General features: G+C 41.9%; 3 protein-coding genes across 4 annotated transcripts; 1 reads left to right on the forward strand and 2 right to left on the reverse strand.

The window, feature by feature from the left end:
* Positions 1–4658: 4658 nt before the first annotated feature.
* Positions 4659–9700, reverse strand: LOC124032184 (ceramide-1-phosphate transfer protein-like). The gene is made up of 2 exons (XM_046344369.1): positions 9366–9700; positions 4659–5952 (listed from the first exon to the last, which is right to left on the reverse strand). The coding sequence occupies exons 1-2, from the start codon at positions 9491–9493 to the stop codon at positions 5430–5432; spliced, it is 651 nt and encodes a 216-aa protein (XP_046200325.1). The 5' UTR covers positions 9494–9700; the 3' UTR covers positions 4659–5429.
* Positions 9179–18678, forward strand: LOC124032183 (integrator complex subunit 11). 2 transcript variants are annotated; one of them, XM_046344367.1, is made up of 17 exons: positions 9179–10092; positions 10338–10435; positions 10564–10637; positions 10818–11046; positions 11334–11432; positions 11530–11564; positions 11657–11795; positions 11885–11949; positions 12085–12274; positions 13114–13197; positions 13292–13381; positions 13530–13692; positions 16907–17017; positions 17110–17171; positions 17455–17597; positions 17800–17929; positions 18368–18678. In XM_046344367.1, exons 1-17 carry the CDS (start codon positions 10065–10067, stop codon positions 18437–18439), a joined length of 1812 nt encoding a protein of 603 aa, XP_046200323.1. In that variant the 5' UTR covers positions 9179–10064; the 3' UTR covers positions 18440–18678. The 2 variants fall into 2 exon arrangements, with proteins under 2 accessions (XP_046200323.1, XP_046200324.1); XM_046344368.1 differs by lacking the exon at positions 9179–10092 and having other exon boundaries at positions 10339–10435; positions 10569–10637.
* A 2089-nt stretch (positions 18679–20767) lies between these two features.
* On the reverse strand, positions 20768–22634 carry LOC124022894 (lysophosphatidic acid receptor 6-like). Its single transcript, XM_046337590.1, has 2 exons — positions 22480–22634; positions 20768–22132 (listed from the first exon to the last, which is right to left on the reverse strand). The coding sequence occupies exon 2, from the start codon at positions 22037–22039 to the stop codon at positions 21077–21079; it is 963 nt and encodes a 320-aa protein (XP_046193546.1). The 5' UTR covers positions 22040–22132; positions 22480–22634; the 3' UTR covers positions 20768–21076.
* Between the last annotated feature and the right edge of the window lie 1118 nt (positions 22635–23752).

Raw genomic sequence — 23752 nt, forward strand, 5'->3', positions numbered from 1 at the left:
CCAAGCAAGTCTCTTCTTATTGGTTTCCTTTAGTAGTGGTTTCTTTGCAGAAATTGGACCATGGCCTGATTCACGCAGTCTCCTCTGAACAGTTGATGTTGAGATGTGTGTGTTACTTAAACTGTGTGAAGCATTTATTAGGGCTGTTAGAAGCTGGTAACTCTATTGAACTTATCCTCTGCAGCAGAGGTAATTCTGGGTCCTCCTTTCCTGTGGCGGTCCTCATGAGAGCCAGTTTCATCATAGTGCTTGATGTTTTTTGCAACTGCACTTGAAGAAATGTTCCAGATTGACTGACTGACCTTCATGTTAAGTAATGATGGACTGTCATTTCTCTTTGTTTTATGAGCTGTTCTTGCCATAATATGGACTTGGCCTTTTACCAAATAGGGCTATCTTCTGTGTACGACCCCTTCCTTGTAACTTTTTATTTTTATGTTTTATTTTTATTTCACCTTTATTTAACCAGGTAGGCTAGTTGAGAACAGGTTCTCATTTGCAACTGCGACCTGGCCAAGATAAAGCATAGCAGTGTGAACAGACAACACAGAGTTACACATGGAGTAAACAATTAACAAGTCAATAACACAGTAGAGAAAAAAGGGGAGTCTATATACAATGTGTGCAAAAGGCATGAGGAGGTAGGCGAATAATTACAATATTGCAGATTAACACTGGAGTGATAAATGATCAGATGATCATGTACAGGTAGAGATATTGGTGTGCAAAAGAACAGAAAAGTAAATAAATAAAAACTGTGGGGATGAGGTAGGTGAAAATGGGTGGGCTAACAACACAAAGAATTACACAAATTAACTTTTAACAAGGCACACCTGTTAATTGAAACGCTGCCTCATGTAGTTGGTTGAGAGAATGCCAAGAGTATGCAAAGCTGTCATCAAAGCAAAGGGTGGCTACTTTGAAGACTCAAATATAAAATATATTTTGATTTAACACTTCTTTGGTTACTACGTTATTTCATAGTTTTGATGTCTTCACTATTATTCTACAATGTAGAAAATAGTGAAAAAGCCTGGAATGAGTAGGTGTCCAAACTTTTGACTGGTACTATCTATATATATATATATATATATATATATATATATATATATATAGACCTGATATAGAGACCTGATATATGTATATATATATATATATATATAGTATACAAAACACCTGCTCTTTCCATGACTGACCAGGTGAAAGCTATGATCCCTTATTGATGTCACTTGATAAATCAACTTCAATCAATTTAAATGAAAGGAAGGAAGGAGAGGATAAAGAATGATTTGTCAGCCTTGAGACATGAATTATGTACAGTATGTGTGCCATTCAGAGCGTGCATGTGTAAGACAAAAAATACAAGTGCCTTTGAACGGGGTATTGAAGTAGGTGCCAGACGCACCGGTTTGTGTCAAGAAGTGTAATGCTGCTGGGTTTTTCACACTCAGTTTCCTGTGTGTATCAAGAATGTCCCACTACCGAAAGGTCATCCAGCCAACTTCAAAACTATGGGAAGCATTGGAGTCAACATATGACAGTATCCCTGTGGAACACTTTCAAACACCTTGTAGACGAATTAAGGCTGTTCTGGGAGGGTCCTAATGTTTGGTATACTCAGTGTATATTTTTCGGATAAAAACACTGTCGTTTGTTATTCTGTCTTTCATCTGAGCTTAGGCTGAGTTCATATCCTCCTGAAAGATGCACAGTACTGATCTATTCAAGATGCCATGTTCAGGTCCTTGAATGTTTTGCGAAGGAGTCAATCTACACCGGTCTCGATGTAACCATCCAGGTACATAAATAAGTTCTACCAAATTTCTATCAACATATTAAATGTGCAACCAGAGGGAAAGAAATCTAGATCACCTGTACTCCACACACAGAGACACGTACAAAGCTCTCCCTCGCCCTCCATCTAGTAAATCCGACCACAACTCTATTCTCCTGATTCCTGCTTACAAGCAAAAATTAACGAACCATCAAACAGGCAAAGCGTTTGACGAACCATCAAACAGGCAAAGCGTCAATACAGGCCTAAGATTGAATCATACTACACCGGCTCTGACGCTCGTCTTATGTGGCAGGGCCTGCAAACTATTACAGACTACAAAGGGAAGCACAGCTGCGAGCTGCCCAGTGACACAAGCCTATCAGACGAGCTAAATCACTTCTATGCTCGCTTCGAGGCAAGCAACACTGAGGCATGCATGAGAGCAACAGCTGTTCTGTACAACTGTGTGATCACGCTCTCTGTAGCCGACATGAGTAAGACCTTTAAACAGGTCAACATACACAAGGCTGCGGGGCAAGACGGATTACCAGGACGTGTGCTCTGGGCATGTGCTGATCAACTGGCAGGTGTCAACTGGCAGGTGACTTTTTAACATGTCCCTGATTGAGTCTGTAATACCAACATGTTTCAGGCAGACCACAATAGTGCCTGTGCCCAAGAACACAAAGGCAACCTGCCTAAATGAGTACAGACCCGTAGCACTCACGTCCGTAGCCATGAAGTGCTTTGAAAGGTTGGTAATGGCTCACATCAACACCATTATCCCAGAAACCCTAGACCCACCCCAATTTGCATACCGCCCAAACAGATCCACAGATGATGCAATCTCTATTGCACTCTACACTGCCCTTTCCCGACTGGACAAAAGGAACACTTATGTGAGAATGCTATTCATTGACTACAGCTCAGCGTTCAACACCATAGTACCCTCAAAGCTCACCACTAAGCTAAGGATCTTGGTTCTAAACACCTCCCTCCGCAACTGAATCCTGGACTTCCTAACAGGCCGCCCCCAGGTGGTGAGGGTAAGTAGCAACATATCTTCCATGCTAATCCTCAACACTGGAGCTCCACAGGGGTGCGTGCTCAGTCCCCTCCTATACTCCCTGTTCCCCCCGACTGCATGGCCAGGCACGACTCCCAACACCCTCATTAAGTTTGCAGACGACAACGATGACACAGCCTATAGGGAGGTCAGAGACCTGACCGTGTGGTGCCAGAATAACAACCTATCCCTCAACGTAACCAAGACTAAGGAGATGATTGTGGACTTACAGGAAAAGGAGGACCGAGCACGCCCCCATCTCCGGGTTGCTCTGGGATGATGCCCGGGTCCTCACTGAGGACAGTTGGTTGTCGGAGAGACTGAGCTTGGATTTCTTCTCCTCCACAACACTCAAAGACACCCTCCTTTGTCTGACGCCTTCTTCTCAATTGAGGGGAGGGGCTTGTATTTGTTCCAAGGGAAGGGAAGAGAGGGTAGCTCAGGAACATTATCTAGGTAGTATGGGACTTCGTCCACACTCAGCTGGCTGTGATAGTGGGAAGGAGGCAGCGATCTGACCTGTTGTAGCCCATTGAAGGAGGTTTGGGGATCATTGGTGTGTCGTGGAAGCTGGCAGCCACATCCACGTTTGGAGTGAGGCTCACAGCCCTTTGAGAGCCTGGTCAGAGTAGAATGGTTTATATGCAACTCCAACTCTGAAAGATGGAGATAGTCTGAAAATACATTGACTTTCTCATCACACTGTGATCACCTCGATCCCTCCGATGTCTTCAAGGGCGAGGTTGCACCCCTTCTGAAAAAACCTAGACCATGTCATCCCAGTATCCCTTCTTTTTTTCTCTCCACGTGTCCTTGGTCAGCTCTCCCGCTTATCTCTCTCAGAATGACCTTCTTGATCCAAATCAGTCAGGTTTCAAGACTAGTCATTCAACTGAGACTGCTCTTCTCTGTATCACGGAGCGCTCCGCACCGCTAAAGCACCATCTCCGGCGTGGCCCACGCTTGCTGGGTCGACAACGCCCTTTCGAGGACTTTGGCCTGGTCAAATGCATTCTTCTCCACAGGAGTAGAATGGTTTATATGCAACTCAACTCTGAAAGATGGGAGATAGTCAAGAGAGACCTGAAAATACATTGAAGTTTTTCCTCTACATTCTTTCTCATCATAGTCACTGTGATGGCATTCTTGCAGAAAGCCACTGGGTGTGCACTTTTGTACCATCAGTGGTGAAATAAATCATGGCTAGCTAACTAACTATATGTCTGCTCATCGGGGTTGGAGCAAAAGCCTTCATACCCGGTAGCTGCTCAGGAGGAGACTGGCCACCCCTTTTGAGAGCACTGGCCAACTGAGCTAGCTAATCGTATTGACATGCCAGTGAGACAACATGTAACGTTGCTGCACTTGATTTCCTTGTTGACCAGTTACAGTAGCTAGCAAATTAGCTAGTGTTAGCTAGCTAAGCTGTCAGATCCAAGTAGGTAACAAAGAGAGGACATACTTGCCTCTAGAATAACCGAGCAAGATAAGAATAATAGCAAACATATCTGCAGCATACCTTGCATTTTAGCAGATAGATAAGTCTCGCTTATGTTTGTCAACACTCCAGCGGGAAGTTGAGGCTTTTTCAGCAGGCAGCGTCACTCAAATTATCAACGTAGCATACCTTGCATTTTAGCCGATAGAAAAGTCTCGCTTTTGTTTGTCAACACTCCAGCGGGAAGTTGAGGCTTTTCCAGCAGGCAGCGTCACTCAAATTCTCAACACAGCTATCGTTACCTTGACAACGCTGCTCGCCTCGCACGCTCGCACATCAACAGATGCCCCCTGGTGCAAGCAAAGGAGCGTGCAGAATCAGTAGCATCCATTTCATTTCACAACTGCCTCCAGTCCAGATAGAGATGTTTTGCACTGTGCAAGAACTGTAATTGAAACATTACACCAGATTTAACACTAATATCCTTCTTCAATCTTAGGTTATATAACATCACGACAAAATGATAGAGATGCATAAATCATTGCAGAAATAGAACAAAAACAACATAGCTTAGGCCTATCATGTCACAGTGTATAATGTTTAACTTAATTCATAGTCAACAGAAAACATTTAAAACTGTAAAATAACTGGTTTATATTTCAAAAAATAAAATGTCTATCTTGAGATTTAACAAGACAGGCACACAACCTTTAAATCTGCTAGTGCATTTGTAATGATACACAACCTACTTTGAGAGTTAAATAAACTATGATGCTTACTTAAAGTACATTAAGGAGAAGATGTAATGCCAGAAATGTGTGTTGAACAAAAACAGCACTGGAAGCCATAGAATTACATTTAGAAAGAAACCTATGGGTAATGTTGCCCTATATCATAATGTATAATGTGCATATTATATACAATAATAATCCCCTCCTTATACACCATAAATGGTCACCAAGAAAAGATCCAGAGCAGCATGGCTTGCCAGCATTGATGTGCTGGTTGGACCACTAGAGCTACAGTAGCTTGGTGGTCACAGATCGGTTCATGCAGTCTTACCAACTCCTATGAACAATTCCATTGGAGTTGTTAAGACACAAACAGATCAAGGACCACCAGGCTACTACTACAGTACTTTCTGCCTACTAGGGCAACTCCAGTATGTTGTTCTGGGCATAGAGGTCCTCTGTCACTTGGTATACCTCAGAGATGAGAGGCAGGGTGTCCCCTAGCACAGCCATCACCTGCTCTGGGCTACCTACATTCATCACATCAAAGAACGTAGCACGACCTGGGAGAGCCCAGAACGCTGTGCCGGCAGCCTTGCGGATGATCCATGCATGGTGCTGGGCGAGGGACTCATTATAGGCCTCAGAGCACATGACCGAGGTATTGCTGTCCTCAGTGCTGGTTTGTAGCCTCTCCAGGAATAGCTCCAGCCAGCGTAGGGCACGGTGCAGCCTCAGGAGGGTGCGGCAGCCGGACTCTGGGAAACTGCCTCTCTTGGTCAGGTCCACCAGTTGGTTGTCCAGTTCATACTTGACCATAGACTGGATGGTGACGTAGTGGGCCCCATTCTCACCATTCAGATGGTTGACCAGGATTTGGATCTTGTTGACAGCATCCTTGGAGATGAAGGAAAACACACTCCCCAGGCAGTTCATGAATCTGGAAATAAAGGACAATAAACACATTTTAATCATACACATAAAAGCCATTTTATTGGACTACCATGATGCATTCATATATAAGCCTACCCAACCCAAGTCTTCAAATATGTCATTATTCTAAATAACTTTATTTTGAAACAACCAGAATCATTTACAACTGAGATAAATGATGACTTTTTTTTAAGGATACCTAACTAGATTATGTGCATAAACTGATTAGTACAGCTTGCCAACTATGCCAGACTCAAGGATTTATTTACATTAGCCCAATGCCAAGGCTAAATCAAATTAAAGTGTATTGTGTGTATAAACAGTGTAACAAAAATGCAATGTACAGTAGTAGATACAGTATATTAAAATTAGCTATGTGAGAATACAGTAGACATATATGAATATACTGTATAAATTAAACTGGAAATCAAAGTTTATTGGTCACGTACACAGTTTAGTAGATGTTAAAGCAGGTGCAGCAAAATGCTTATCTTACTAGCTCCTAGCGAAGCAGTAAAATGTAAACAAAGTTTTTTTTCATACAAAAAATTAACATCAAGAAACGTAAGAATGAATCAAATTAACAACCCAAATAGCACTGCAACAGTAATCCAAATGCAATCTATACGTACAATGAGGGACAAAAAGTATTTGATCCCCTGCTGATTTTGTATGTTTGCCCACTGACAAAGAATTTATCAGTCTATAATTTTAATGGTAGGTTAATTTGAACAGTGAGAGACAGAATAACAACAAAAAAATCCAGAAAAACGTATGTCAAAAATGTTATACATTTATTTGCATTTTAATGAGGGAAATAAGTATTGGACACCTCTGCAAAACATGACTTAGTACTTGGTGGCAAAACCCTTGTTGGCAATCACAGAGGTCAGACGTTTCTTGTAGTTGGCCACCAGGTTTGCACACATCTCAGGAGGGATTTTGTCCCACTCCTCTTTGCAGATCTTCCCCAAGTCATTAAGGTTTCGAGGCTGATGTTTGGCAACACGAAACTTCAGCTCCCTCCACAGATTTCCTATGGGATTAAGGTCTGGAGACTGGCTAGGCCACTCCAGGACCTTAATGTGCTTCTTCTTGAGCCACTCCTTTGTTGCCTTGGCAGTGTGTTTTGGGTCATTGTCATAATGAAATACCCATCCACAACCCATTTCAATGCCCTGGCTGAGGGAAGGAGATTCCCACCCAAGATTTGACGGTACATGGCCCCGTCCATCGTCCCTTTGATGCGGTGAAGTTGTCCTGCCCCCTTAGCAGAAAAACACCCCGAAAGCATAATGTTTCCACCACCATGTTTGACGGTGGGGATGGTGTTCTTGGGGTCATAGGCAGCATTCCTCCTCCTCCAAACACGGCGAGTTGAGTTGATGCCAAAGAGCTCCATTTCGGTCTCATCTGACCACAACACTTTCACCCAGTTGTCCTCTGAATCATTCAGATGTTCATTGGAAAACTTCAGACGGGCATGTATATGTGCTTTATTGAGCAGGGGGACCTTGTGGGCGCTGCAGGATTTCAGTCCTTCACGGCATAGTGTGTTACCAATTGTTTTCTTGGTGACTATGGTCCCAGCTGCATTGAGATCATTGACAAGATCCTCCCGTGTAGTTCTGGGCTGATTTCTCACCGTTCTCATGATCATTGCAACTCCACGAGGTGAGATCTTGCATGGAGCCCCAGGCCGAGGGAGATGGACAGTTCTTCTGTGTTTCTTCCATTTGCGAATAATCGCACCAACTGTTGTCACCTTCTCACCAAGCTGCTTGGCGGTGGTCTTGTAGCCCATTCCAGCCTTGTGTAGGTCTACAATCTTGTCCCTGACATCCTTGGAGAGTTCTTTGGTCTTGGCCATGGTGGAGAGTTTGGAATCTGATTGATTGCTTCTGTGGACAGGTGTCTTTTATACAGGTAACAAACTGAGATTAGGAGCACTCCCTTTAAGAGTGTGCGCCTAATCTCAGCTCGTTACCTGTATAAAAGACATCTGGGAGCCAGAAATCTTTCTGATTGAGAGGGGGTCAAATAGTTATTTCCCTCATTAAAAGGTAAATCAATTTATAACATTTTTGACATGCATTTTTCTGGATTTTTGTTGTTGTTATTCTGTCTCTCACTGTTCAAATAACCCTACGATTAAAATTATAGACTGATCATTTCTTTGTCAGTGGGCAAATGTACAAAATCAGAAGGGGATCAAATACTTCCCCCCTTCACTGTACAGTATATACCCCAGATTAATTTACACAAGATATACTAAGAATGATATGTACAGCAGTAGACATATAACTGTCATGTCAAGAATCATGTATATAAATAAATATGTGGTGTGTATAAACAGTGTAACTAAAATGCAATAGTAGTAGAAATATTAGAATGAGCTATGTCGAGAATACAGTACTTAAATACACAATACAAAACCCCATGGGAAAATGTTTTGAACAAGAATAGACTTGACAAGTTTCAGATTTTGAGTCTGTAATCAAAACCAAATGCTGATGCTCCAGATACTCAACTAGTCTAAAGAAGGCCAGTTTTATTGCTTCTTTAATCAGAACCACAGTTTTCAGCTGTGCTAACATAATTGCAAAATAGTTTTCTAATGATCAATTAGCCTTTTAAAATTATAAACTTGGATTTGCTAGCACAAAGTGCCATTGGAACACAGGAGTGATGGTTGCTGATAATGGGCCTCTGTATGCCTATGTAGATATTATTCCTTTTTTAAATTTATTTTTCATTTTTAAATCGGCCGTTTCCAGCTACAATAGTGATTTAGAACATTAACAGTGTCTACACTGTATTTCTGATCAATTTGATGTTATTTTATTGGACTATTTTTTTGGCTTTTCTTTCATAAACAATTACATTTCTAAGTGACCCCAAACTTTTGAACGGTGGTGTAAATGTATGCGAAAAACCAGTATGTGAATAAAAAGGTGTGGATAGAAGTAGTTATATAGGATGAGTCGTGAATAGAATACAATATATACATATAAAGTGGGTAGAACAGTAGGTAAACATGATTAAAGTGAGCAGTGTTCAATGGCTCTAGGTACATAGGGCAGCAGTCTAAGTTCCAGGGTAAAGTACAGGGTAGTAGATGGTTAGTGAGTGTCTAAAGTGCATGGCAGGTTACTGGGCACAGACTGGCTTGTGGTGACTGTTTAACAGTCGGATGGCCTGGAGGTAGAAGCTGTTTATCAGTCTTTTGGTCTCCGCTTTATAAATGATAGCAGAGTGAACAGACCATGGCTCGGGTGCCCAAGGTCCTCCTTAGGGGTCTTCTAGGCCTTGCTGTGACACCGGGTGCTGTAACGTTAGATGTTCTGGAGGGTAGGTAGTTTACCAGCTACCAGTAATTACCTGAGTATCTAGGCTTACTGTAGCATTTAAAAGACTTACCTTACGAGACCACGCCACCCTCCTACGTAATGCTCAAGGAATACTTCTTTGTGTTCAGAGAGGCATGACTTAAAAGTGTCAAGAACCTCTTGTAAAGTGAATTTCAGATCCTCCAATGCTACAGCCATGGCTACCCGGAAGTACGTCTAAAAATGAACAATAATTAAAGTAGCGATTTTAGAAGCTTGACTGGGTTCTATTTAACCTCTGATCTTTGATAACCGATCATAATAACACATTTCTACCAAAAGTATGCATTCTGATAACCCCTTGCAGACCCTGTTTGTCCAGATAGCCAAACCACAGTGCGCAGGTCTGCGCCGGTCCGAAGCGCGTGAGAACTGCAGTTCCAAAGAGAGTCGATAATGGCGCGTGAAGTGCGTTGTAAAAACAGTAGAAGAACCGTCACTAGTAGCACTAGCAAAAACACACGCTGCTACCCCATCGTTCAAAAACAAAACAGCTTCTAGCAGCCATTTTCCAGCGAGCTAAATATTTTTTTATTTTCTTTACATAGGCTTTATCCACCACAATTTAGCCGCTAGTGTTACCTAGTTGGCACGTCTACGTTTTAATTTCTAGTTAACTAATCAGCTAGCTAGTAGCTACTTGAACTAGCTAACGCTAGTAAAGTTAGCTAACTTTAGAGTTCTAGGGAGCTACTTTATCGACCACATTTAGTTTGAATACCCAGCCAGGATGCCTGAGATAAAAGTGACACCACTGGGTAAGTATCAAATTTTTATCTGCATGCACGGGCAGACATTTCTCCCAAACATGAAATAATGACTGTTGCGCATGCATAGGGTCGTTACAATATCTTAGAGCAGATAAATGATGGTAACGTTACTCTCTTTGATTATAACGTAACATGAAGAACTTCCAATCTTGAAGGTCAGCTAAACGACATGTTGTGAAATTAACATGGATGAGATGTTCATTTGTGTATCTCATCCTCTTGTTTCCTCTCAGGTGCTGGACAAGATGTTGGCCGTAGCTGCATCCTTGTCTCTATTGGGGGCAAAAACATTATGCTTGACTGTGGGATGCACATGGGCTTCAATGATGACGTAAGTAGATCCACAGGGTGCTAACAAGTATGCAATTATATGTCAGTAGATCCACTGTTCTCAATTTGACAGTCAAATACACTTTAGGTTCCTTTGGTGTTCTGTTATTGTGCCATTGTTCTTTTCAGAGAAGATTCCCAGATTTCTCTTACATAACACAACAAGGACGCCTGACAGAATTCTTGGACTGTGTAATTATCAGGTTTGTGGTCTTTATATGGCACTTAGATATATCTAGGTACTACTCTTCTCTTCAGCAAGAGAAACAACCTTATCAGGCTCAACACAAAGAGAAAGAGCTTTCTCCCGCTCAAGGGCATTCTATCTTTTGATTGATTTTATCTTCTATATTTTAACTGATTACTCACACTAACTCTCCTAGTCATTTCCACTTGGACCACTGTGGTGCTCTGCCGTACATGAGTGAGATGGTGGGCTACGATGGCCCAATCTACATGACCCATCCCACCAAGGCCATCTGCCCTATCCTGCTGGAGGACTTCAGGAAGATCACTGTGGACAAGAAGGGCGAAACCAACTTCTTCACATCCCAGATGATCAAGGACTGCATGAAGAAAGTAGTCCCTTTGAACCTCCACCAGACTGTCCAGGTATACAGTCCTGATATGTACCTTTTTAATTGATAAAGTCAGGTCTGAGAAGTACTCCAAGTGTAGCCTGGTTCCATATCTATTTGTGTGGTCTTGCCAACTCCCATGGTCATTGTTTGGTATGACAATGATCATAGCAGTTGGCAAGACAGAACAAACAGACCTGGAACCAGGCTACTCCAAGGGTATAATGCATTACTTTCTCAATGATGGCCAAGAAGCCACATTTGGAGGTAGTATTAGTGTATGGAATGATGTATTGCGTTCATTCTGTCATGGTTTCTTAGGTGGATGATGAGCTGGAGATCAAGGCTTACTATGCAGGTCACGTCCTAGGAGCTGCTATGGTGCAGATCAAAGTAGGATCTGAGTCTGTGGTCTACACTGTGAGTATTAGCCTATTAATAGAACTGGGCTTATTACTGATCAATGCATGAATCATGTGATTTCTTTGAAGTAACTTATCCTTACTTGCTTTTACAGGGTGACTATAACATGACGCCAGACAGACATTTAGGGTAAATGGTGATTTATTGTGTGTTTCGTGCAGCATGATTTAGATCCATGCCTATGTGTTCTATAATAAACCATTTGTATTTTGTTGTCATAGGGCTGCGTGGATCGATAAGTGTCGGCCAGACATCCTCATCTCAGAGTCCACCTACGCCACCACCATCCGTGACTCCAAGAGGTGCAGGGAGAGGGACTTTCTTAAGAAAGTACACGAGACAGTGGAGAGAGGGGGGAAGGTGAGGGCCACCACACAGGTTTTTTCTGTCCATATACATTCTGTCACTCCAGTACTTGTGTCCTAAAGGATTAAATGTTGTGCTCTCAGGTTCTGATTCCGGTCTTTGCCTTGGGTAGAGCTCAGGAATTGTGCATTCTATTGGAAACATTCTGGTAAGGTTTCTTTTCCAAATTCGATTAGCATTAGTTTAGCTAGTGTTCTTTTTTTAAGATGATGTTCATTTTGTGTCTTGATGACTGGATAAGCAATCGGGGAATGATGTAAAAGCCTCTCCTCTCCTTCCACAGGGAGCGGATGAACATGAAAGCGCCCATCTACTTCTCCACGGGGCTCACAGAGAAAGCCAATCACTACTACAAACTCTTCATCACCTGGACCAATCAGAAGATCAGAAAAACCTTTGTACAGAGAAACATGTTTGAGTTCAAACACATTAAGGCCTTTGATCGCTCCTACGCAGACAACCCTGGACCAATGGTGGAGAAACATCATCATCATATTTGCATGCTACTACTAAAACCTTGTTTACAGTTGGAACCGTTTAATGTTTAGGCATTGATATGCTTTAGATAAAGACAAGTCCAATGATTTGTCCATTATAGAAGCTATTCTTCTTACCCCAGTGAATATTCTACATAGTCACTGGAGACCCGTTGTCTAAAAAGTAAAACATCTGACGCGCACCCAAAAATGTTTGTGAGGATGCTGACTAATGGAGAGTAAACTATATAAAAATCCAGAGCATACTATATTCTCCCAAAAATGTCATGGGTAAAACTTCTTTTTTTTTTTTTTTACAGGTGTATACAGGTGAAAGCTATGATCTGTTATTGATGTCACCTTTTAAATCCACTTCAAGTAGTGTAGAAGAGAGGTTAAAGAAAAAAATGAGACATGGATTGTGTGTGTGCCATTCAGAGGGTGAATGGGCAACACAAAAGATTTAAGTGCCTTTGAACGGGATATGGTAGTAGGTGCCAGGCGCACTGGTTTGAGTTTGTCAAGAACCGCAACGCCGCTGGGTTTTTCACGTTCAACAGTTTCCCGTGTGTCAAGAATGGTCCACCACCCAAAGGACATCCAGCCAACTTGACACAACTGGGAAGCATAGGAGTCAACATGGGCCGTCATCTCTGTGGAACATTTTCGACAGAGTTCATGTCCCTACGAAAGGCAAAAGGGGGTGCAACTCAATATTAGGACGGTGTTACTAATGTTTTCTACACTCAGTGTAGAGTGTGCAACTTTATTTATTTTATAGTTTTTATGAATGGCATTGTTGAAATAACACTACTGAAATGTGTGTGTTCCCTCAGGTGGTCTTTGCCACCCCAGGAATGCTGCATGCTGGCCAGTCTCTACAGATATTCAAGAAGTGGGCTGGCAACGAGAAGAATATGGTAAGTCCCATTTGAGATATGGAATTTACGGAGCAGTGTGTTTTTTGTGAAATTGGGCGAAAATCAATTCTACTTTAAATTTTCTGTTACTCAGATCATCATGCCTGGGTATTGTGTGCAAGGCACCATCGGACACAAGATCCTGAATGGTCAAAAAAAACTGGAGATGGAGAATAGACAAACGGTAATGCAAGATAGTATTTGATTGTATTTAATCATGATTTTACTGCAGTAATAGATATCAAATGGACAAAGTGAAATTGAGAGATGTGAGCCGGGCTTTTGTCGTTTGTCTGCTGACCCTTGACCTTTGCCATCTGTGACCCCTGCAGTTGGAGGTGAAGCTGCAGGTGGAGTACATGTCGTTCAGCGCCCATGCAGACGCTAAGGGCATCATGCAGCTCATCCGCATGGCAGAGCCTCGCAACATGCTGCTGGTGCACGGAGAGGCCAAGAAGATGGAGTTCCTCAAGGACAAGATCGAGCAGGAGTTCAGTGAGTGACACCTGGATGTCCTTGTAACAATATTTACTTCAAGAATGTTAGGGCTTCAGAGAGAAGGATATATATACTGTACCAGTGGTTCCCTAACTTTTTATAGTCCTGTACCCCTTCAAACATTCAACCTCCAGCTGCGTACCCCTTCTAGCACCAGGGTCAGCGTACTCTCAAATGTTTTTTGCCATCATTGTAAGCCTGCCACACACACACTATACGATACATTTATTAAACATAAGAATTTGTGTTTTTGTCACAACCCAGCTCGTGGGAAGTGACAAAGAGCTATAGTACAAATAATAATATCATAATAATCAATAATTTTGCTCTTTATTTAACCATCTTACATTTAAAACCTTATTTGTTCATTGAAAATTGTGAATAACCACAGGTTAATGAGAAGGGTGTGCTTGAAAGGATGCACATAACTCTGCAACATTGCTGCAATATTGTATTGGAGAGAGTATCTTAAATAATTTTCTACACACAGTCTGTGCCTGTATTTAGTTTATGCTAGTGAGGGTTGAGAATCAACTCTCACATAGGTACGTGGTTTCAAAGGGCATCTGTGTCTTAACAGCGCGATTTTCCAAGGCGGAATACTCTGAACATAACATTTTCACAGAACTGCTTGTTTCGATGAGTCTCTCTTGTTCAGATATCGGTAAGTGGACTCGAGGCAGGGCATGAAAGGGATAACGAATCCAGTTGTTTGTGTCATCCATTTCGGGAAAGTACCTGCGTAATTGCGCACCAACTCACTCAGGTGCTTCACTATATCACATTTGACATTGTCCAAAGCTTGAGTTCATTTACATACAAAATCATACAATAATGGAAAATCCTGTGTTTTGTCCTTGTTAATGCAGACAGAGAAGAGCTCTAACTTCTTAATCATAGCCTCAATTTTGTCCCGCACATTGAATATAGTTGCGGAGAGTCCCTGTAATCCTAGATTTAGATTGTTCAGGCGAGAAAAAACATCACCCAGATGGGCCAGTCGTGTGAAAAACTCATCATCGTGCAAACTGTCAGACGAGTGGAAAATGATGGTCCGTAAAAAGAACTTGAAGCTTGTCTGTCAATTTAAAAAAACATAAAAAATACTTTGCCCCTTGATAACCAGCGCACGTTGTAAAATGTATGTTGTTAAAGTGCTACATGGCCACTTTCCATATCATTGCATAGTGCAGAAAATACACGAGAGTACAGGGGCCTTGCTTTAACAAAGTTAACCATTTTCACTGTAGTGTCCAAAACGTCTTTCAAGCTGTTAGGCATTCCCTTGGCAACAAAAGCCTCTCGGTGGGTGCTGCAGTGTCCCCAAGTGGCATCGGGAGCAACTGCTTGCACGCGCGTTACCACTCCACTATGTCTCTCTGTCAGATACCAACACTTCTTGACCACCAAAGTCCATTTGATGTCACAAAGCTGTCCAGTACTTTAAAAATATTCTCTCCTGGTTTGCAGAAGAGGATGTCTACCTTAATTGACCCCCCATAAACATAACAGACATATACCAGGAGCTGTGCCAGGCCTGCCAAGTCTGCTGTAAATGCATAGAATTCACTGGCTTGTATGCAAAGCAGTAATCGTTTCAAAACATCTCCTGCCATGTAACTGATGCATTGTGAAACAATAGTATGGGGCTTGCCTGTCCAAGCCACTCGGTAGCTCACCATATAAGACGCTTCTAATCCCTTCTTATTCATGATATCTGTTGCTTTTATACATGTCTTAATTCTCGCTCCAAAAACTCTTGTGGCTTGTTTTTCAAATTGGCATGTTTTGTTTCTAAATGTCTGCACAAGAGTGATTTTTTTATTTTTTTTTATTGAGTTGTGAGATAATACTTTTCCACATATAACACCATGTGGCTGAGAAAAGGCACGACTCCCAATATAAGTGTACCCCAAATCAATGTAGTTCTCATCATATTTGCGCCTCTTCGATGGTCAAACGTCCCTGTCTATTGTCCGTTGCTTTCCTGGGTAAGGGGGCAGTAGCTCTTTGACTGCATCAGATTCACTGTCAGTGTCCATGCTAGCTGGGCTAACAGCAAATGTAGAATTACTGATGCTAGCATTGGATGTTCTGCTTCCACGAGCACAACTTGTGTCGTCGACAGGTGCAGGTCTAGTACTGTAGTACTGCTGGTAGTACTTTTTTAAAATCCATTTACGAGCAAACGGAATGAGCAGCAGCTACATTTGGCTTCATTGGTGCGTAACCCTGGGGATATTATTTATTATTATAATTTAAAACCTTTTTTAAACTAGGCAAGTCAGTTAGAACACATTCTTATTTACAATGGCAGCCTAGGAACTGCCTTGTTCAGGGGTAGAATGACAGATTTTTATCTTGTCAGCCTGGGGATTCGATCTAGAAACCTTTCGGTTACTGGCACAATGCTCTAACTACTAAGCTACCTGCCGCCCCATGACATTGTGCTGTTATTTCACATGACTGGGCAATGGGCGCAGCTGTGGGTGGGCCTGGGAGGACATGGGCCCACCCACTTGGGAGCCAAGCCCAGCCAATCAGAATGAGTTATTCCCCACAAAAGAGCTTTATTACAGAGAAATATTCCTCAGCTCCATTTCCCCCTTTATGGTAGAGAAATTAACATACAATTCTCTGGCAACAGCTCTGGTAGACATTACTGCAGTCAACACTCCAATTGCACACTCCCTCAAAACATCTGTGGCATTGTGTTATGTGACACAAATTCACATTTTCGAGTGGCCTTTTATTGTTCCCAGCACAAGGTGCACCTTTGTAATAATCATGCTGTTAATCAGCTTCTTGATATGCCACACCTGTCAGGTGGATGAATTATCTTGGCAAAGGAGAAATGTTCGCTAACAGGGATGTAAAACTAATTTGTGCACAAAATTGGAACAACATGTCCTTTATTTCAGCTCATGAAACATGGGACAGACACTTTACATGTTGCGTTAATATTTTTGTTCAGTGTAGAATTGCATTATGTGCCAAATAGGTTTGAGGATCTTGTTAGGAGCACTGGCTAGTGTTCAGTAGGACACAGTGTAGCAAAGTGTTATGCAACAGAAAATGAAAATCTGTATTCTTATTGGACAAGTAAGTGCATGTTCAACCTCCCTCTTTAACTCCATTTGAAAAAAAGATATCTCCCTACTGAACACATCGCTGGTATTATGCCTCATTCGTCTTTCTTTGTGAATGACAGCCATCAACTGCTTCATGCCAGCCAACGGTGAGACGACCACTGTGATCACCAACCCCAGTGTCCCAGTAGACATCTCACTCAACCTGCTCAAGAGGGAGATGGCCCTTGGAGGTATTGTTCAGTACATCTTAGTCAATCTTGATCTAGCTCACTCTCCCAGTTGATGTGTCTGTTATTCACTGTTTGACTGCTATGCTCCACAGGCCCCTTACCTGACCCGAAAAAGCCTCGTACCATGCACGGGACCCTGATCATGAAGGATAATGTAAGTTCTGAATTCCACCAACTGCCATTCATACAACGTAGTGATACTCTGATTTATATATGTATGATAGAAAACTTAACTATGGCCTTGCCTAGCTAATTCAGATATGCTAGTAATTCAAGTTGTTTTTTCTCTGCCTTTGGCCTTGCATTGTGAGTGACCTCTTGTTGCCCTGTGTTCCGCTCCTCTCTCTCTCTCTCTCTCTCTCTCTCTCTCTCTCTCTCTCTCTCTCTCTCCCCCCCCGTGTTCTACCCTTTCCCTCCTGTGTTTCCCCTGGGTGTAGAGTCTTCGTCTGGTCTCTCCAGAACAGGCTCTCAAGGAGTTGGGCCTCAACGAGCACCAGCTCCGCTTCACCTGCCGAGTACAGCTCCAGGACCCACACAGTGACCCCGACACTCTCAGCAGAATCTACACACACCTCAAGAGGTACCGTAAGACGGAGTTTACCATTTTTATTGTGTTTTCAAGTTCTTATTTGGTTAAAGCTTGGCTGTAAAAGGCACATAGTTGTTTGATCTTCTTCCAAAAAAATGTATAATTTGTATTATAATTTGTACTCAGGTCTGATCCACTAACACACCTTCATATAATAATATTAATTACTATGTCTTCTCTGTCTCTGTTCTAGTGTGTTGAAAGGTTATACCATCCAGCACCTCCCAGATGGGACCGTCATGGTGGAGTCCATTGTGATCAAGGTGTCCTCCTCAGCTGAAGAGCCCAACACCAAGGTGCTGCTGCTCTCCTGGAGCTACCAGGTAAGGAGGGCGGCTGTTGAAAATGAATGTGAGCTATTGTGACGGACCACAGTGTCTGCTTAGCAGTATAGTTTCCTCCCTGTCTGGGTACACTGTCCGTAAAACGGATCGAACTAGGGTCCTCTGCCTCACAAACGCACGTGTCTACACATTCGACAACGTACTAGCCATTTACGCCACTGAAAAGCTAGCAATTCAGTGATGAGGGGGGACATTTCAAACTGTGGAGTGAGCTTACGGTCCAATCTGAACGACAGTATGTAACACTGTACACACTAAGGTGTAGGCCACAACCTTGGAGGGCCTGTGGGTGGGTTTCTATACTGTATGGCACAAGTCACTGTCACTATGTCTTGTGACGCACTTCTAGTTAACCAAAACCAATCCAAATCCTTTTATCCTATGTTTATTTCAACACAAATTATGTGTTATTTGTAGGATGAAGATCTGGGGAGCTTTCTGTCTACTCTGCTGAAGAAAGGACTTCCATCAGGGCTGTCTTCAATGTGACGTAGTTCAGATCGGTGGCAGGGAGCAGAGTGTTGGGCCAGTAATCGAAAGGTCGCTGGTTTGAATCTTTGAGCCGAGTAGGTGAAACATTTTTCTGTGCCCTAATTGCTCCTGTAAATCGCTCTGGATAAGAGTGTCTGCTAAATGACTAAAATGTAAATGATCCCAATGTGTAGCTTACTGTAAAGGTTAGTTTCAATGTTGTACAAAGCTGATTTGAATAAATCTTTTTATAAGAATAAAGTGTTACTGAACTTTATTTATATTGATATAATCCAAGTCACTAATTGTTAATACGCAACAATCAAGTAATTGCATTGTCATTTTGTGAGCTCTTAAAGGTCCAGTGCAGCAGTTTTTATCTCGATATCAAATCATTTCTGGGTAATAATAAAGTACCTCCCTGTGAATGTTTTAAATTAAAAGGGTAAAAAAATAAACAAAAATAGCTTATTAGCAAAGAGCAATTTCTCAATCAAGCAAGTTTAGGGTCACTTAGAAATGTCCTTGTTTTTTAAAGAAAAGCAAATTTTTTGTCCATTAAAATAACATCAAATTGATCAGAAATACAGTGTAGACATTGTTAATGTTGTAAATGACTATTGTAGTGGGGAAACGGCAGATTTAAAAAAATTAATGGAATCTCAATGTCAACAATGAAGAGGCAACTGGGATGCTGGCCTTCTAGGCGGAGTTGAAAAGAAAAAGCCATATCTCAGACTGGCCAATGAAAAGAAAAGATTAAGATGGGCAAAAGAACAGATACTGGACAAAGGAACTCTCCCTAGTAGGCCAGCATCCCTGTGTTGCCTCTTCACTGTTGACGTTGAGACTGGTGTTTTGCGGGTACTATTTAATGCACCTGCCAGTTGAGGACTTGTGAGGCATCTGTTTCTCAAACTAGACACTGTGACGGGAGTAGTACACAGCGTTGTATGAGATCTTCAGTTTCTTGGTCATTTCCCGCATGGAATAGCCTTCATTTCTCAGAACAAAAATAGACTAACGAGTTTCAGAAGAAAGTTATTTTGTTTCTGGCCATTTTTATTCTGTAATCGAACCCACAAATGCTGATGCTCCAGATACTCAACTAGTCTAAAGGACAGTTTTATTGCTTCTTTAATCAGAACAACAGCTGTGCTAACATAATTGCAAAATGGTTTTCCAATGCTCAATTAGCCTTTTAAAATGATAAACTTGGATTAGCTAAGACAACGTGCCATTGGAACACATGAGTGATGGTTGCTGATAGTTTCCAGCTACAATAGTCATTTACAACATTAACAATGTCTACACTTTTTTTTATTTCTGATCAATTTGATATTTTAATAGACAAATGTGATTTTCTTTCAAAAACAAGAACATTTCTTAGTGACCCCAAACTTTTGAACTGTGTCAGTTAAATATCACACACACAGTACCAGTCAAAAATTTACACACCTACTCATTCCAGGGTTTTTCTTTATTTTTACTATTTTCTACATTGTAGAATAATAGTGAAAACATCAAAACTATGAAATAACACATGGAATCATGTAGTAAACAACAAAGTGCTAAACAAATTCTTCAAAGTAGCCACCTACCCAGGTGTGCCTTTTTAAGTTAATTTGTGGAATTTCTTTCCTTAATGCATTTGAGCCAATCAGTTGTGTTGTGACAAGGTAGGACTATCTTCTGTATACCCACCTATTTGGTAAAAGACCTAGTCCATATTATGGCAAGAACAGCTCAAATAAACAAAGAGAAACGACAGTCCATCATTACTTTAAGACATTAAGGAAGGTCAATCCGGAAAATTACAAGAACTTTGAACGTTTTTTAGTGTAGTCGCCATAACCATTAAGCATTTATTTAGAATTCAAGGCACACTTAACAAGCATGGCTACCACAGCATTCTGCAGCGATACGCCATCCCATCTGGTTTGCGCTTAGTCCCACCATCATTTATTTTTCAACCGGACAACGACACAACACACCTCCAGGCTGTGTAAGGGCTATTTGACCAAGAAGCAGAGTGATGGAGTGCTGCATCAGATGACCTGGCCTCCACGATCACCCGACCTCAACCCAATTGAGATGGTTTGGGATGAGTTGGACTGTAGAGTGAAGGAAAAGCAGCCAACAAGTGCTCAGCGTATGTGGGAACCCCTTCAAGACTGTTGGAAATGCATTCCTCATGAAGCTGGTTGAGAGAAGGCCAAGACTGTGCAAAGCTGTCAAGGCAAAGAGTGGCTACTTTGAAGAATCTCAAATATATTTTTATTTTTTTAACACCTTTTTGGTTACTACATAATTCCATATGTGTTATATCATAGTTTTGATGTCTTCACTATTGTTCTACGATGTAGAAAATATAAAAAATAAAGAAAAACCCTTGAATGAGTGTGTCCAAGCTTTTGACTGGTACTGTACATGAAGGAAAATCACAGTTTTTAAGTGCACTGGGTCTTTTAAAGCGATGAACATAAGGGAAGATGTAAATGCTATATTTACATGGCATACATGTAAAGGTATACAAAATAATTGGTGGTTGACAGTACACTGTAAGGAAAACAATGCTTCACCACGAGCCTTCAGAGTTTGAGTGGAACATAAAATTAATGTCATTTCATTAGTAGTCAGAGCAAGCAAAATGCATCACGGTCTCACAGCGATGGTGTAGACTCCCATGGTCCTCCTATCCCACAGCCATCTGAACCTGGCCTTGGAGGGACTCCACTTACAGTGACTGGTGGTGAAGTAGTAGAGCAGGGGGTCCAGACAGCTGTTGAGGCTGACGAGGGCCATTGTCACTCGCCGGGCATTGTAGATGGCGTTTGCATAGGGACAGTGCTGGATGACCCCTAGTCGGCGGAGCAGATGCAGGAAGTGAACCACGTGGTAGGGCAAGAAGCAGAGTAGGGTGATAACTAGGATTGTGTAGATGACCCTCAGGGCTCCGCGGGCTGTGTTGGTCCGGATGAGAGCGATGCGCCGCGCCACCAGAGGGTAACACACCAGGATGACCACAGAGGGCAGTAGCGAGCCGACGACGAGACTGAATATGCTGTATGGCACCAGACGCCTGTCCCACTCTTTCTGGGAGAAGTTTTCAAAGCAGCTACGGTGCTGGCTGTCCAGAGGTCCCACTAGGATGAAGGCCAGAACAGCTGCCCCCGCCACCACCCACACTGCTGCACTCACCAGTACAGTGCAACGTGAGTTCCGGAGCCTCAGATAAGTGTGAGGATAGGCGACGGCCACATATCGATCCACACAGATACAGGTCATGAAGGCGATGCTGATGTAGATGTTGGCGAAGAACAGTGTTCCTGTGATGCTGCAGGCCACATCTCCGAATACCCAGTCATTGCTGTTGCGGTGGTAGTGGATCTTGAAGGGCAGGGTGCAAAGGAAGGTGGTGTCAGCGAGGGCCAGGTTAATGACAAACACGTTAGAGGAGGTGCGGGGAGTTATCTTGAAGATGAACACATAGAGGGCTCCCACGTTGCCTGGCAGGCCCAGTGCCATCACCAGACTGTAGATGGCTGGGAAGAAGTAGAACTGGTAGTCTCTGGGGGTACTACAGTTGTCAGTTCCATCTTCAACAGATGTATTCATTGTTTCAGGTCTGGTTTGGTTATCAAAAGGAGCTTGTATGTGACAGAACCAGTGGGAAAGTATATTTCTGCTTTCCCTAGCTAATGATGCAACCTGTGGGGGAAGTGTTCAGTCAGATTATTAAGCTGTTCTGTAAAAGTTGCAATATCACTGTTGCTGTTTTACAGGCAATGTTTATCACATCCTATCATCTGCTTGCTTGACACATGCAATAACTTGCCAATATAATCAGAATTGTTGAAGCTTCCATTGTAAGAAAAAAAAGTTGCTGTTTGAATTATCTAAATTCACTTATGGTAATGTAATTGAAATGATCAAGATGTTTTTCCGCTTATGAACCTCATGACTGTTCTGTGACTAGGCTACAATTCTTTAACTATGACCAAATAATGTAAAGTGTGTTGGTAAAAGATGGTATGTTTAAAGAAAAAAGTACTTACAAAGTTTGTGAAGAACTCTTCAAAAAAGTCAAACTACTACAGTAGGCTACTTCACGTGAACACTAATCAAACACATTGTCTGTTTTCCCCCCTTCGCCTTCATATATGAGCTGATGTCAAAGGGGTTGGAAAATCTTTGTTAGCTCTGGGGGCGCTGCTTGGTGCCGAATGAAGGCACACAGGAAACTGTCAGTATATGCAATTTGCTCTTCAGTGTGGTTTGTATCAGACACCCACCATCCTGTCAAGGAAAGTGTTGCTCTGTTATTTTAAGTTGAAGGTGTTATAAGAGACATCGTTTATAACAGTATATTGCTAGCTATCAACACATAGAAGCAAGCCTTTGTCACAAAGTCAGTTTAAGACTGACAATCTGAGTTTGTTTTTCCTTGACATAATATTAAATCATCTTCTTGGAGAAATGTTTTAACTTGCATGCTACTAATGATAGTTTATTGGTTCCTTGATACGTTACTGTACTTCACTAGAGGTTGTGTCCTAACTAAATTATGCTAAGCTTGCCAAATAGATTTTTAGGTTTATTTCAACATCTTGGTACATATGTAGAAACATAAATAAAGTGTGATGTCACACTATAGAACAGGTGAGAAATGATCAGCCTAACTAGATGGACAGTGCACCATTAAGTCATGAACAACAAACTGGCATACAACTAAAGCCTTATTTATGTATTAAGTGATAAAGAGTGTCCGTTTGAGAGCTCTTGCCAAGAAAGGTGACTTGTAGAGTGGCTTTTCAATAAAAATATTGTCTTGGCTTTAACTCAGTGTAGTGTGTTTGTTATGATGCTATTCTGGGTGTCTTGACTCTTCTTTAACGCTGGGGGGCGCTTAACACAAACCAAATGTCCCTTACTGCTGGTCATATCATTGCCTGCAGCATAGCAACAAGCCATATCTACAGATTGATCCCAAATGTATTTGCTGTTAGGGGCTTTATGGGTGCTAATGTGTTTTAGTTTTTGTATTGTCTAGGTTTTTTTGTATATCTAGCTGTTTATGTCTATGGTTGCCTAGATTGGTTCTCAATCAGAGGCAGCTGTTTATCATTGTCTCTGATTGGGGACCATATTTAGGTAGCCATATTCCTTGGGTATTTTGTGGGTTGTTATTCTATGTTTAGTTGACTGTTCTGCACTAGCCATATTAGCGTCACTGTTTGTTTTGTTCAGTACCACGCTGCGCCTTGGTCTCCTGATTATGACGACTGTGACAGATTGACTCTAAAGCAGGTGCCAAAAATAAACACCTAA

Source organism: Oncorhynchus gorbuscha, linkage group LG03, assembly GCF_021184085.1.
Source record: "Oncorhynchus gorbuscha isolate QuinsamMale2020 ecotype Even-year linkage group LG03, OgorEven_v1.0, whole genome shotgun sequence".
Classification (NCBI taxonomy): domain Eukaryota; kingdom Metazoa; phylum Chordata; class Actinopteri; order Salmoniformes; family Salmonidae; genus Oncorhynchus; species Oncorhynchus gorbuscha.